This window comes from Aphidius gifuensis, linkage group LG3 (genome assembly GCF_014905175.1).
Source record: "Aphidius gifuensis isolate YNYX2018 linkage group LG3, ASM1490517v1, whole genome shotgun sequence".
NCBI lineage: Eukaryota > Metazoa > Arthropoda > Insecta > Hymenoptera > Braconidae > Aphidius > Aphidius gifuensis.
Genome location: NC_057790.1, coordinates 19828853 through 19845788, shown reverse-complemented (window position 1 = coordinate 19845788; position 16936 = coordinate 19828853). Strand labels below are relative to the sequence as shown.

Below are 16936 nucleotides of genomic sequence, written 5' to 3'. Positions count from 1 at the left end.
CGATATAATTAATTCAAATTTATATAAATAAAAATAAAAAATTTGAGAAAAGACAAAAAATACAAATAAAATTATTTAAAAAATTTTTTATTCTCATGACCATGATTCTTTCACACTATAAACTGTGAAATTGTATATTAATAATATTAAAAATTAATAATAATGAAAATAAACAAAAAAAGGTATTATACAACAAAAAAAAATAATTGTTGATATTTTTCATTGAGGAAAAACTGCAAGAAAATAAATTTAAAAAATGAATGGAATATTGAAATTAATAATTTAATAATTAACTAAAAAAAAAATTAAAATATATATATTAATTATTAATATATAATGTAAACAAGTGATGCAATGGATTTTTTTTTGTTTTTGTAGATATTGCCGAGTATAATGCAAAAAAAAAAAAAAAAAACATTTTGTGTGAATATAGATTCTTTTTTAAAAATTGATTCTTTGTAAAAGAATCTCAATAAAAATAGTTTCTATCAAATTACCAATTACAATGTGTGTGTTTTTTTTCTCATCGATATTTATCACTGTTTTTAGAAGATAAAATTTGCTGATTTAAATTTTTACTAGTAAAAGAAAATGCCATTTGAATATTTCGAATAATCTCAGATGTTTCATCCAAATTTCTATTTGATAATTTGTTAATTTAAAAATCATCTAAAAAAAAAAAATAATTCATTAGACTGACATTAAAGTTTATCAATTATTATTATTTATTAATTTTTATTTTTTTATAATTAAACATCACGTACAATGTCTATTTATTACAAGCTGTTCAATATTTTAAAAATGATTTTTTTTTTTCTCTTTCAAATTGCAAAATACAAATAGATTATGAAGATACTTCTAAACACACATACACACATACACCATTCGCATAGTTTTTTGTTTTTCATTTCATTTTTTCACACAACATAATCAAAAAAATATTCGATTATTGATATTAAAATACATAATTGATTTTTTTTTTAAATAGTGTGTTGGATCAATCAAGGTGATTTAAAGTGTAATTTTATATTTTTCTTGTTATTAAATCAATTGAAAAATTAAAAAAAAAATATTTATCGAGAACTGCTGGATCCAGATCTGGTGTATCTTCTATGACGATGTCGTTGATTATTAATAGGACTTCTTGATCGTGATCTTTGTCTACGTCTTGGTGGTCCAGGGCTTCTTCTGCGATTATTTCTAAATGGTGAACGTCTACGATATCTTTGTGGTGAATTATTTCTTCCTCCGCCACCACCACCACGCCAACGACCCATTTGACCTCGTCCACCACCACCTCCTCCACCACCGCCACCCATCATACCTGGTGGTCCTCTCATCATTGGTCGTGGTTTTGGTAATAATACAGGTGCAGCTGTTATTTCTTGTCCATCAATTTGACCACCATCCATATGTTTCATAGCATTTTCAGCTTCATCAGCTGTTTCAAATTCAACATATGCAAAACCTCTACCATGATTTGGATGTAATTTATCAATTGAAAAATCAACCATTTTGATTTGTCCATATGTTGAAAATATTTCAACAATATGTTCTTTAGTAACATTACGTGTTAAATGACCAATATGTATTTTAGTTGGACGTGGATTTGGTGATCTTTCACGACGTTTACGACGTGGTGATTGTGAACGTCTTGCTGATTGTGATCTTGAACGTTGTTTTGATTTTTGTTTATCAATAACTGTTGTATTATTTTTATTTTTTTTATCTTTATCACGTTCACGTTCTCTTTCTTTATTATCATGACGTCTTGATCCACCATCAACACTCTTACTACGACTACGTTTACGATTACGATTACGTGAACTTCCAGATGAACTACCAGAACTTGATGATGAACTACTTGATGATGAACTTGAACGTGAACTACTTCCACTACTTGAACTTGATGAATTTGAACTGCTATCAGATGAACTAAAAAAATTTATATAATTATTTAATTGTTGTTGTTGTTGTTGTGTTAACAATCCAACAGGTAATTATTATTATTAGTTATACATTTTTAACAATTTTAAATAGATTTTTACCTGCTGGCACTGCTTGATGATGATGCTGCACGTCTTTTTTTGTCTTTATCACGACCTCTTTCACGTTTTGTATCTTTATCAGGATGTTCAGTATCACTTTTACCGGTGCTGTCTTTACGACTACGAGCCCTACAGATAAATACATTCAAAAATGTCAATATTATTGGCTCAATAGTAATTATAAATTTATTTATTTATATTTATTAATAATACTCACATGTTTTTGCAGGTTGGAAATTAGTAATGTCAATTTAATTCTCTTGGAGTAAATTTATTATTTCACTCTGCTTGTGTCAATATCAAAAAAAGAAAAATGGCGTTGCTCCTCACCGGACGCGTATATTAAATATTTTTTTTTTCTTTGGTTAAATCAATAGCTGAAATATTAAAAAAAGTATAATTAATTGATGTTTATATTTATAATATTTATTATTAATTTATTGATGAATGTTTTGTATATTATGTGACTTACAAAAAAAAACAAATAATCAGATTTCTTCAGTGTGTTATTTTTTTTTTTTTTCACCTACTTCAACACTGAACACACACGAAAACACACACAGCTGCGGATTGTCGGCGTAGTGTCGCTTGCATCGCTAATATTTTTTTTTTTTTAACCGGAAACAATATTTCAGCCATGTTTATTTTCGGGGATATATATATTTAAAATTCAAATTTTATATTCTTTATATGAGGCTGTGAGGAGTGGTGATATTCGATTTTTGTAAATAAATATGATTGAGTTATAATGAAATTGAATTAAATATACATTTTTTAATTATTATATTTTCAAATATAGATATTAAATATCATTTATATAGAGGTTTATAATTTTTTAAAAGATTATTAATAAAAATAGAGTAAATTGATTGAAGATTTATTTTTTTTAATATCATTGAGGAAAAATATTTTTAAATGTTATTATAAAGAACGTACAATGTTCAACATATTTTATTAAGTTATTTACTATTGTAATGTATGATATTTCATAATAATAAGCCAAGTTAAATCAAAATATGTTAGGCAACTATTAAATAACACAGTTATTTTGAAAAAGTCTTAATCGTTCCCTGAAATTTTAACAGGGAAACGAAATAATAAAAGAGGCATTTCATATTTTCAATAACTTATCTCATTTCTTTTGAAATTTCCCATTTTTTTAAATTTTTCTATAGAAAATAATTGAATTCTTAAAAGGGAAATATAATAACATAAAAGGTATTTTGTGTTAAAAAAAACTTACCTCCTTTCTTTTATAATATCCCATTTTTTTAAATTTTTCTATAGAAAATATTTGAATTCTTAACAGGGAAATATAATAATACAAGAGGTATTTTGTATTTTTCAAAATTTACCTCCTTTCTTTTATAATTTCCCATTTTTTTAAATTTTTCTATAGAAAATAATTGAATTCTTAACAGGGAAATATAATAATACAAGAGGTATTTTGTATTTTTCAAAATTTACCTCCTTTCTTTTATAATTTCCCGTTTTTTTAAATTTTTCTATAGAAAATAATTGAATTCTCAACAGGGAAATATAATAATAAAGGAGGTATTTCGTATTTTTTATAACTTACCTCCTTTCTTTTATAATTTCCCGTTTTTTTAAATTTTTCTATAGGAAATATTTGAATTCTTAACAGGGAAATATAATAATAAAGGAGGTATTTCGTATTTTTCAAAACTTACCTCCTTTCTTTTATAATTTCCCATTTTTTTAAATTTTTCTATAGAAAATAATTGAATTCTTAACAGGGAAATATAATAATACAAGAGGTATTTTGTATTTTTCAAAACTTACCTCCTTTCTTTTATAATTTCCCATTTTTTTAAATTTTTCTATAGAAAATAATTGAATTCTTAACAGGGAAATATAATAATACAAGAGGTATTTTGTATTTTTCAAAACTTACCTCCTTTCTTTTAAAATATCCCTTTTATTTAAATTTTTCTATAGGAAATATTTGAATTCTTAACAGGGAAATATAATAATACAAGAGGTATTTTGTATTTTTCAAAATTTACCTTTTTTCTTTTTTAATTTCCCGTTTTTTAAAATTTTTCTATAGAAAATAATTGAATTCTTAACAGGGAAATATAATAATACAAGAGGTATTTTGTATTTTTCAAAATTTACCTCCTTTTTTTTATAATTTCCCATTTTTTTAAATTTTTCTATAGAAAATATTTGAATTCTTAAGAGGGAAATATAATAATACAAGAGGTATTTTGTATTTTTCAAAACTTACCTCCTTTCTTTTATAATTTCCCATTTTTTTAAATTTTTCAATAGAAAGTATTTGAATTCCTAACAGGGAAATATAATAATACAAGAGGTATTTTGTATTTTTCAAAATTTACCTCCTTTCTTTTATAATTTCCCGTTTTTTTAAATTTTTCTATAGAAAATAATTGAATTCTTAACAGGGAAATATAATAATACAAGAGGTATTTTGTATTTTTCAAAATTTACCTCCTTTCTTTTATAATATCCCTTTTATTCAAATTTTTCTATAGGAAATATTTGAATTCTTAACAGGGAAATATAATAATACAAGAGCTATTTTGTATTTTTCAAAACTTACCTCCTTTCTTTTATAATTTCCCATTTTTTTAAATTTTTCTGTAGAAAATAATTGAATTCTCAACAGGGAAATATAATCATACAAGAGGTATTTTGTGTTTTCAAAAACTTACCTTTTTTCTTTTATAATTTCCCATTTTTTTAAATTTTTCTATAGAAAATAATTGATTTCTTAACAGGGAAATATAATAATACAAGAGGTATTTTGTGTTTTCAAAAACTTACCTCCTTTCTTTTATAATTTCCCATTTTTTTAAATTTTTCTATAGAAAATATTTGAATTCTTAAGAGGGAAATATAATAATACAAGAGGTATTTTGTATTTTTCAAAACTTACCTCCTTTCTTTTATAATTTCCCATTTTTTTAAATTTTTCAATAGAAAGTATTTGAATTCCTAACAGGGAAATATAATAATACAAGAGGTATTTTGTATTTTTCAAAACTTACCTCCTTTCTTTCATAATTTCCCATTTTTTAAAATTTTTCTATAGAAAATATTTGAATTCTTAACAGGGAAATATAATAATGCAAGAGGTATTCTGTATTTTTCAAAATTTACCTCCTTTCTTTTATAATTTCCCTTTTTTTTAAATTTTTCTATAGGAAATATTTGAATTCTTAACAGGGAAATATAATAATAAAGGAGGTATTTCGTATTTTTTATAACTTACCTCTTTTCTTTTATAATTTTCCATTTTTTTAAATTTTTCTATAGAAAATAATTGAATTCTTAACAGGGAAATATAATAATACAAGAGGTATTTTGTATTTTTCAAAATTTACCTCCTTTCTTTTATAATTTCCCGTTTTTTTAAATTTTTCTATAGAAAATAATTGAATTCTTAACAGGGAAATATAATACAAGAGGTATTTTGTATTTTTCAAAATTTACCTCCTTTCTTTTATAATTTCCCGTTTTTTTAAATTTTTCTATAGAAAATAATTGAATTCTTAACAGGGAAATATAATAATACAAGAGGTATTTTGTATTTTTCAAAATTTACCTCCTTTCTTTTATAATATCCCTTTTATTCAAATTTTTCTATAGGAAATATTTGAATTCTTAACAGGGAAATATAATAATACAAGAGCTATTTTGTATTTTTCAAAACTTACCTCCTTTCTTTTATAATTTCCCATTTTTTTAAATTTTTCTGTAGAAAATAATTGAATTCTCAACAGGGAAATATAATCATACAAGAGGTATTTTGTATTTTTCAAAACTTACCTCCTTTCTTTTATAATTTCCCATTTTTTTAAATTTTTCTGTAGAAAATAATTGAATTCTCAACAGGGAAATATAATCATACAAGAGGTATTTTGTGTTTTCAAAAACTTACCTTTTTTCTTTTATAATTTCCCATTTTTTTAAATTTTTCTATAGAAAATAATTGATTTCTTAACAGGGAAATATAATAATACAAGAGGTATTTTGTGTTTTCAAAAACTTACCTCCTTTCTTTTATAATTTCCCATTTTTTTAAATTTTTCTATAGAAAATATTTGAATTCTTAACAGGGAAATATAATAATACAAGAGGTATTTTGTATTTTTCAAAACTTACCTCCTTTCTTTTATAATTTCCCATTTTTTTAAATTTTTCTATAGAAAATATTTGAATTCTTAACAGGGAAATATAATAATACAAGAGGTATTTTGTATTTTTCAAAACTTACCTCCTTTCTTTTATAATTTCCCATTTTTTTAAATTTTTCTATAGAAAATATTTGAATTCTTAACAGGGAAATATAATAATGCAAGAGGTATTCTGTATTTTTCAAAATTTACCTCCTTTCTTTTATAATTTCCCTTTTTTTTAAATTTTTCTATAGGAAATATTTGAATTCTTAACAGGGAAATATAATAATAAAGGAGGTATTTCGTATTTTTTATAACTTACCTCTTTTCTTTTATAATTTTCCATTTTTTTAAATTTTTCTATAGAAAATAATTGAATTCTTAACAGGGAAATATAATAATACAAGAGGTATTTTGTATTTTTCAAAATTTACCTCCTTTCTTTTATAATTTCCCGTTTTTTTAAATTTTTTTATAGAAAATAATTGAATTCTTAACAGGGAAATATAATAATAAAGGAGGTATTTCGTATTTTTTATAACTTACCTCCTTTCTTTTATAATTTCCCGTTTTTTTAAATTTTTCTAGAGGAAGTATTTGAATTCTTAACAGGGAATTATAATAATAAAGGAGGTATTTCGTATTTTTCAAAACTTACCTCCTTTCTTTTATAATTTCCATTTTTTTAAATTTTTCTATAGAAAATATTTGAATTCTTAACAGGGAAATATAATAGAACAAGAGGTATTTTGTATTTTTCAAAATTTACCTCCTTTCTTTTATAATTTCCCGTTTTTTTAAATTTTTCTATAGAAAATAATTGAATTCTTAACAGGGAAATATAATAATACAAGAGGTATTTTGTATTTTTCAAAACTTACCTCCTTTCTTTTATAATTTCCCATTTTTTTAAATTTTTCAATAGAAAATATTTGAATTCTTAACAGGGAAATATAATAATACAAGAGGTATTTTGTATTTTTCAAAACTTACCTCCTTTCTTTTATAATTTCCCATTTTTTTAAATTTTTCTATAGAAAATAATTGATTTCTTAACAGGGAAATATAATAATACAAGAGGTATTTTGTATTTTTCAAAACTTACCTCCTTTCTTTTATAATTTCCCATTTTTTTAAATTTTTCTATAGAATATATTTGAATTCTTAACAGGAAAATATAATAATACAAGAGGTATTTCGTATTTTTTAAAACTTACCTCCTTTCTTTTATAATTTCCCGTTTTTTTAAATTTTTCTATAGAAAATATTTGAATTCTTAACAGGGAAATATAATAATACAAGAGGTATTTTGTATTTTTCAAAACTTACCTCCTTTCTTTTAAAATATCCCTTTTATTTAAATTTTTCTATAGGAAATATTTGAATTCTTAACAGGGAAATATAATAATACAAGAGGTATTTTGTATTTTTCAAAATTTACCTTTTTTCTTTTTTAATTTCCCGTTTTTTAAAATTTTTCTATAGAAAATAATTGAATTCTTAACAGGGAAATATAATAATACAAGAGGTATTTTGTATTTTTCAAAATTTACCTCCTTTTTTTTATAATTTCCCGTTTTTTTAAATTTTTCTATAGAAAATAATTGAATTCTTAAGAGGGAAATATAATAATACAAGAGGTATTTTGTATTTTTCAAAACTTACCTCCTTTCTTTTATAATATCCCTTCTATTTAAATTTTTCTATAGGAAATATTTGAATTCTTAACAGGGAAATATAATAATACAAGAGGTATTTTGTATTTTTCAAAACTTACCTCCTTTCTTTTATAATTTCCCATTTTTTTAAATTTTTCAATAGAAAATATTTGAATTCTTAACAGGGAAATATATCAATACAAGAGGTATTTTGTATTTTTTAAAACTTACCTCCTTTCTTTTATAATTTCCCTTTTTTTTTCAAATTTTTTTATAGAAAATATTTGAATTCTTAACAGGGAAATATAATAATATAAGAGGTATTTCATATTTTCAATAACTTACCTCTTTTCCTGTTTTTCTATTTCTATTATTATTATTTCAAATTAAATTAAATGCCTCTCCACTCTTTCTGTATTCCTGTGAAAAAGAAATTTTTATTTTTTTTTCAATTTTCTTTATTTCTCTTGTTCATTATTTTCTTATTTTTTTTATTTATCATATTATTTTCTATATTGTTAAGATTTTTTGTTCTTGTTTTTTTTTCTCTCAAAGTTTTTTTTTTTTTAATTTCTATTTTTTTTTTCTTTTATGTTTTTTATTTTTCTTTTACTTAGGTTTTATTTTTATTGTTTTATTTTTTTTGTTTTATTTTTACCAATTAATTTATATTTTTTTTTTTCAATTTCTAAATTCGTGCTCATTTTTACGTTTTGTTATTCTTAAACACCTGTAAAATAATTCAGGAACAAAGGTGTAATTATTCAAAAAACTGAACAGTATAGATTTAATCATTTTTATTAATATTTATTCCTTTTTTTATTGATGTTCATTTGGCTTAATTAAATTTATTGATACATATTTTAATCTTTTTTTTTTTTTTTATCGACAAGGAAAACAATAAAATACGGAATATTTATCGGTGAATACATGGAAAAAATTTATCGACAGTTCTAAAAAATAGAACACAATTATGGTACATGAAGTCTTTTTTTTGTACATATATTTCTTGTTTTTTTTTTTTTTTTTCATTTACATAAATAATATAATTACCATTGAATCAAAGTTTTAGCTATCGAAACAAAAAATAAAATGAAGCAACTATTTAAGGAAAGGAAGAAATGGAATTCTTCATGTAACAATGAGCATTGATATCAATATAGAAATTAATTTATCCTGTATATTACAATGTATTATTATTATTATTATTTTTTCCATTCATTTCATTGAATTAATTTTGATGTAATTAATCATTTCATTATTTTTTGCCATCTCGTTTGACTAAATTCATTTATACTTTCACGTTATTGGAAATATTAATATTTTCTAATCATTAAATTATCATTCATTTTATACATTCAATCGTACGAAAATCAAGAACAAAAATATATTATATATATTTATATATATTAAGCAATAAAAACATGACGAAAAAAAAAATTAATTAATAACATCAAATATGTGTATACGAATGAATTGTTTTTTTTATAAATATAAAATGCAAAAACGGTATTAGTGAACATTGACAAATACCAATTATAAATTTAAACAAAATTAAAAATTATAATAAGAAAATAATAATAATATTAATCTCAATAATTGTGTGAGATTTAAAATTTTATTTTCTCATAATTTTTTTTATCTAAATTTATTTTTTACGTATAAATATTATTAAACATATATGTTAAATTCGTTTTTCATTTTTTTTTTTATACATTTAACAATTATTCCTTGCACAAGAAAATTCTCGTTAATGACTCGAGTTAATTTATTTAAACAAAATTGATAAAAGTCTTTCTGGTATATTTTATTAGAAAATTATTTTATTTTTGCATTTATTTATTTGATATTTTTTAGTAATCAAGTCATGTTAATTGTACTATTTGAAGATAAAGAAAAAAAATCATAAATAAATAAGACATGACAAAAAATAAAAACAACAAAAAATGTCAATCGTTGTAAACAGCGTGCATAATATTGATAAAATTACTTTGACATTTGTATAAAAATCTAAACTGTTTTTTAAATTGATATTTTTCGAAGAAGAAAAAAAAAGAAAAAAAAAATAAAAATATTACAATTAATATCTAAGTTAATTAATTTAAAAATAAAAAATAAAATGAATATACAATATACAATGTTTTTTCCTACTTGGACTTTGTTATTAATTTTATTTATTAATAATTTTTTTATACTCAAATTAATTCATACACACATATGCACATCTTTCACACATTGCCCGAAAAAAAAAAAAAAAATATTACAAACGACAAACTTTTTTACGACTCAAAATATTGCATATAATATTTTTGCAATTTTTTTCTTAGAAAAAAAAAATTTAATATCAAATAAAAATACGCTAATTTTCACAATTATTATTATCTTTTTTTTTTCAGCCAAAACATTAACTAAACACTCAAGAAAAAAAAAAAAAAAATACATACTTTAAACATCAACTTCGAGCACAAAAAATTTTATACTTAATTTATAAAAATTGTTCATCATAAATTATAATAATCATATAATGATTTAATGATATTATAATTTTTTGGCTATACTGATATTTCATAGTTCATATCATAAACACTTGTACGATCATTATTTGTTGGTGTTGTTGGTCTTTGTGTTTGTGATTTATTATTATCACTTGGTGCTGTAACCATTTCCATTGAATCAGTCATTTCTAATGCTCTTACAAATGACATTGGTCGTCTTCTAGTATCATTTGATGTTGATGTTGGTGTTGTTGGTGTTATCATTGATTGTTTTCTTTTAACTTGTGGTGATTGATGAGGTGGAAATACAGCAACACCACCACGTGTTGCTGGATGATATGCAACACGTTGATTATTACCACTATATAATTGTTGTTGTTGTTGTTGTTGATGCTGTTGCATTGGACTTGTTGGATTTGAACAATAATAATCATATGTTGGTGGTTGTGGTTGATTTGGTTGTTGTTGTTGTTGTAACTGTTGTCTTTGCATTGGTATACCTGGATGTGTTGGTGGTAAACCAGTTATTTGTTGTCCTGTATAACCAATTGGTGAATTATCTTTCCACATATAAACACCTCTTTGTGGTGAACCAGCTAATTCACGAATATTATCTGATGTATTATTTGTACGTGATGCACAATGATGTTCATTTGCTCTAATTAATTCACTTTCAGATAAAAAACGTCGTTGTGGACTGTAACCTGGTATACCAATACCATTACTACCAGGATGCATCATATTATTATGATGCTGTATGTCATAGTAAGTTGGTGTTTCATTTACACCAATGTAATCTGGTCGACGTACTTGTGTTGGTGTACCTGGATTTGATCTGTAAAAAAATATAAATTATTTTATTTTATTTACTGCTTTATTTAGCAACTAATTTAAGTATTATTTTTTAATTCAATTTTTTTTAAAGATTTTTTTTTGTAAATTTAACAAGTTGATATATATATAAATAATATAAATTTTAAATTGCGATGTAAAAGAAAAAATCGTTTAAATATCAAATAGAAATTTAACTTTAATTTTTTAATATTGAATTGATAATTATTTTATTTAACGATTTTTAATTTTTTTTCTTTGCAATAAAAATATTTTAAACAAGTGAGAATATATATAAGTACAATTAGCCAACAAAATTATAAATTATAATTAAAAAAAAAAAATTAATAAATAATAGTAATTAAAAAATTATAATTTTGTGAACAAAAAAAAAAAATAAAAAATAAATTAAAATGTGCTTGATATTGAGCATGATATTTTTAGCCATGTATAAAAACAATACGGCTATGCCGAGACATACAGGATAGAGCAGCGCGTTCATTCCTATGTAATTTAAAATTAAAAAGTAAAATTAATAAAATCATTAGCATCTATTGAAGATAAATTAAAAAAAAAAAACATATTATTATAAAAATAACAAAGATTAATTTAGCAAATAACTAGAAAATAATTATGATTATAATAATGATGATAAAAATACATGATTAACAGGTGTTGTTTTTTTTTTTTCATTATTTTTATAATATATAAATATATTGATCGATGATAAAAAAAAAAAATGTATTTATTTATGAAATGAACGATTTAATTGATATTTAATTAATATTATATAATCAATATGTATATGCAACAAAGCAGAATATTTAAACTACGATATGTCCTCGTGGAACAAAGTTCGTGTTTACCTGCAAATGCTTGCAACATGTTGTCAGCAGCTCCTTTTGCAGTTACCACCCCCTGCAGTGGGACACAAACTTATCTATTTGCCATAATATCTTTTTTTTTTTTTTTCTTTTTAATATATAATATAAATTAAATTAAATTTTCAGACGTGCACCACTAAAATCTCTATGAAAATTTTCAATTTATATATAAATTAATTTATCAATTTATTATCAAATGATATTTTTTTTTTTAGCTCAATATGTGTGTCAAGTGTATATTGTTAATGATGTATTTAAAGAAAAAAATAATTAAATATTCTTGATCTTAACACATACATTAATAAATATACTAAATAATAAAAATTTTCTACTTGTGCTGTGATTTATCAGTCAAGTGTTTTTATTATTATTATTATAATATATATTTTTTTTTTTTTGTTTAATTCAATTTTACTTTTTCATGCCAATTAGTATATATAAAAAAAAAATGTATTTAAATATTAATACTTGTTAACAAGTTCCAGCAAAAAAAAAATAAATAAAATTAAGATAAAAATAAAATAATAATAAAAAAATAGTTTATAAGAGTATAGAATAATTGATGCATATCGGTACTCCTGTTTGACCTGTTTTTATTTATAATTAATTTTTTTTTTTTTTATCTTATTTATTTATATAAGAAGTTTAATTGATAATTATATGGGTGTGATTTATTTACCTGCGAATTGGACTGGAAAGTGCAAGAGGTGTGGGTACACCTATTGCTTTGATTCGTTGTTGCATAGTTGGACTAGCACCTCCACCACCACCTTGACCTTGACCTCTTTGTTGACCACCAGCTGGTGATCCATTTCCTTCCGGTGATAAACCATCTGGTGTATGACTTCGTGAACCATTCATACCCCTGTTAAATCATATCGAAATAATTTTAAAAAAAACTTTTAATTTAATTTAAATGTAATATTTTACTATAAAAAGAAAAAACAATTGTTAAAAATAATTAATTAAAATGTACAGTTGGTTCAAGCTTGTTATAATAAAAGCTCGTTGTAGAAACTGTATATTTTTAACTTAATTACCTTGAAGCTAAATATCTCGTGGGTAAATTGGAATTTTTTTTTTTTTTATTTTTTAATTTAATTTAAAGAGGATAGACTTGCTGGAAAAACCAATATAAAAAAAAAAAAAATAAATGTCTCCTTGAAATTAAATTATCAAAATTATATTGTTGAGCTTTGTAAATCAATAAATTGTCTATATTTTTAAATTTTTTCTTGTTTCTTTTATTTTTATAAAATAAATAAAAAAAATAATTTAAGAAATTTACCTTGGCCTTGGATGTGGACTACCTCTTGGATAATGTACTGGATGACGATTTTGTGATTGTGGATGTCTTGGTGAATCATTACCATCAACTGGTGGAAGAAAAAAATTACTTTTTGATCCATGTCTTTGAAGTGGTGGTGTTGGTTCACAATCAGCTGATTGTGATGCTGTTGGTTCCATGTCTGTATCGGAACCATCTCTTCCAGGTGACAACTACATTAATGTCAATTAAAATCAAATATATGTTATTTAAATGTATAATTAATTTCTTTTTTTTTTTTTTTTCATCAATAAATACTACAGATAAATAAAAAAATTAAAAATAAATATAATTGGAAAATACACTAATCAATTCATAATTTATAAATTACTTTGTAAAATTTTTTACAGGAATAGGATTAATAACAGGTCAACAAAGTAATTTTCTAATGAATTATCTATTTTTCTAATTCAACAATACTAATGCACAACAAAGTGACTCACTGGAAATTTAGAGTTGCTCGTTGATGTTGTTGTCTGCATTTTAAATAAGCCAAGCTGATTTTATTTTTTTATTTTTATATAAATATTTAGTAATAGGTACATTTATAACATTTATATTTAAAATATAAAATTATATATATAATCATGCTTGTATATTAATGAAAAATATATATATATCTACAAAAATTTAATTAATCTCGTTTATAAGAAGTTATATTTTTCTTTTTTTTTATTTATTTTACCTACGTTGACGTATATCACACTGATATTTATATTTAAAAATAATTATAGAGGCATGCTTTTGTGTCAGCAATAGTGCGATTAAAAATTGGAAAGTATTTATAATTTCACAGTTATTAAAAATCATTAAAATAATTATAATTTGAATGAAACAAAAAAAAATTAAATAAATAAAATAAAGCAAGTTGTACTAGCTCTTACCTTATTATAAGCATTTGAACTGGCATTTCTAACACCATTGCTGCTATCCATGTAGGTTTTTACCTGGTTTTCATTTCCAATTGTTGATATTTCAGTTGTACAAGCTCCACGATTTTTTTTCATATATTTTTTAGGTTTAATTAAACTGTAAAATAAAATGAAAAAACAAAATAAATAAATAAATAAATAATCAATAATATAGCTATAATAAAATTAATTACCTTGGAAATTGTGGTCCAAATTGTGTATAACAACAATTATGAAAACATCCACGTGAAAATGGATTATATCCACCATTAAATTTACCAGTAACTTGTTCATTTGTTGTTCTACCACGTGATACAAGAACAACATGAAAACCAGTTAATCCAAGTATTGGAATAAATAATAATATAACAACACCCATGAGTATCATTGCAACTGTTGTTTCAACTTCACCAATTTTTTGTTTATTATGAAGTAAAAAATATAAACAAAGACCAAATATACTTAACATATGTAAACTCAATGATACTAAAAAAAAGAAAAAAAATCTATAATTTCTACGGCCAATACAATTGTTTACCCATGGACAATGATGATCAAAAGTCTGTAATAATAAAAAAAAAACATTTAAAAATTAATTATCAATAATATAATTAATATTAATTTATATTATATTAATTACCTCTATACAATGATCACAAACACTACAATGAGAACATCTTGGTGGTCTGTAAAATTTACATGTAACACACCATTTCATTCTCACTGTTATTCCATTTATTTCAACATTTTTAAATAATGGTGCACGAAAATCATCTTCACGATCTTCATCTGGTGGTGCTAAAATTAAATTATTATATTATTATTATTTTTTATAAATTATTAATTTATTATTTTGTTTTTAATATATTGATAATACCTTTAGGTATAACACCTGGATCCATAAATGTGGCAAGTGTAAAATTTGCCAAAACAAAAAACGAAATTATTCCTTGTATTGCAGGTACCCATGGATATTTTTTCATGTAAAATTGACATCTGTTAATCAAAAAAATTAATTAATTAACAAAATATGATAATGAATTTTTTTTTTCAATTTATTCATTTAATAAATTTACAAGTCATACTCACGGATAATAAAAAAATAATGATGTGGTAACTAGTAGCAAAGTCCAGGCAAATGTTGCTGGCAAATATCTTGTTTTTACATCGCATCCCGGCATTATGATATCCACAAACTCAATTAAATAAATATATTTTTAGTTTTTAATATTTAAACATTAGTCACACCTCACAATTTGGAGAGAAAAAAAAACAAAAAAAAAACAAAAAAAAACAAAAAAAAAAACAACAATTATTTAACTTTCACTTTCATAATCTTTTTTTCTTTTAATTTTATCACAACACCACTATTATCACATTCTACCCACCCTCCCACCCCATCCCAAAACAAAAAACACTTTTCAAATAAATTCAAAATAAATATAACAACTAAAGAAATGATAATTATAAAAGAAAAAAAAAAAAAAAGGAAAAAAAAAAAAATGTTAATGAGGAAAATTTCTACAACCAGTAAACATGGCCGTATAATTATAATATAAAAAAATAAATAAATAAATCCTCAGCTTATTTGTAATTTGAGTGTTTTTGTTGTCACATTTATCAATAGTTTATAAATCATTATGTCACGAGTATCATTTAACAATTATTATCAATTTTAGATATGATTTTTTGTTAATGTTCATCACACCCTTTTTTTTCGGGTAATTATTAACTATACAAAAATTTTTATATTTTAACACGAGTTATTTTTATTTACAAAATAAATAATCAAAGATTATATACTTTATTAGGTGAAAAAAAAGAAAAATAAAACACAGGGAAATTTGAGATAAACTAGTCTTGAAATAGGGGTAGAAAATGAGATGAAAAAAAAAAGAAAATTCTCCAGGTTTTTTGTTTTTTTTTTGGAGGGGATGAATGTTTTTTTTTTTTGATAAAAAAATTTTTACGTCAACTAGGTTGAATCAACCAAAATCAACAACTAATTTGACACACATATTAACAAGTCTATAAAGACGTTTTTTTTTTTTTTCTTTGATAAAATGATATATTTTTCACTTAATTTTTTAACTAGCTATTATTGTTATTTTTTCTTGTTCATTTATAATTTTTTTCCACGAAAATTAAAATTGACTAGAAAGCTAGACAAACACACATTCAATAAAAAAAAAAAAAAACAGTAACATCTACACCCACATGACACATATTGTTCAAACAAACAGAGATTTTTTTTATAATAATTGTATAAAAAATTTGTACAAATACATTTAACAAATTTAATTAATATTAAAACTTTCTCGAGTTTAATTTATCTAGTATTTAATTAATTATTATAAATAACACAATTATTTTTTTTTCTTTTTTTTAACAAGAACGTCTTGCTGTCTAAATTACCTGATACAGAACAATACAGAATAATACGCCATCTTGGATTATTAAAAAAAAATCAAAACATGGCAGACATGTTTTTTTTTAAGGCTGATTTTCATTGAAAAAAAAAAATAACAATCACATGAAAATACATTTAATTTAAAATTTTTTTGTTTGTTTAATTGATAATAATTATTACTGTTATCTTATCATTTATAAATTAAT

At 22.5% G+C, this 16936-nt stretch overlaps 2 protein-coding genes across 3 annotated transcripts; both read right to left on the bottom strand.

Moving 5' to 3' along the window:
- Window positions 1–701: 701 nt before the first annotated feature.
- Window positions 702–2610, bottom strand: LOC122852564 (RNA-binding protein with serine-rich domain 1-A-like). The gene is made up of 4 exons (XM_044152447.1): window positions 2521–2610; window positions 2266–2425; window positions 2049–2177; window positions 702–1935 (listed from the first exon to the last, which is right to left on the bottom strand). Coding segments are annotated over exons 2-4 (993 nt in total). The 5' UTR covers window positions 2268–2425; window positions 2521–2610; the 3' UTR covers window positions 702–1073.
- Window positions 2611–8656: 6046 nt separating this feature from the next.
- LOC122852562 (palmitoyltransferase ZDHHC5-B) lies at window positions 8657–15629 on the bottom strand. Of its 2 annotated transcripts, XM_044152439.1 has the most exons (9): window positions 15410–15626; window positions 15198–15316; window positions 14961–15118; window positions 14515–14882; window positions 14294–14438; window positions 13853–13885; window positions 13371–13582; window positions 12762–12947; window positions 8657–11202 (listed from the first exon to the last, which is right to left on the bottom strand). In XM_044152439.1, exons 1-9 carry the CDS (start codon window positions 15499–15501, stop codon window positions 10425–10427), a joined length of 2091 nt encoding a protein of 696 aa, XP_044008374.1. In that variant the 5' UTR covers window positions 15502–15626; the 3' UTR covers window positions 8657–10424. The 2 variants fall into 2 exon arrangements, with proteins under 2 accessions (XP_044008374.1, XP_044008375.1); XM_044152440.1 differs by lacking the exon at window positions 13853–13885 and having other exon boundaries at window positions 15410–15629.
- Window positions 15630–16936: the final 1307 nt, after the last annotated feature.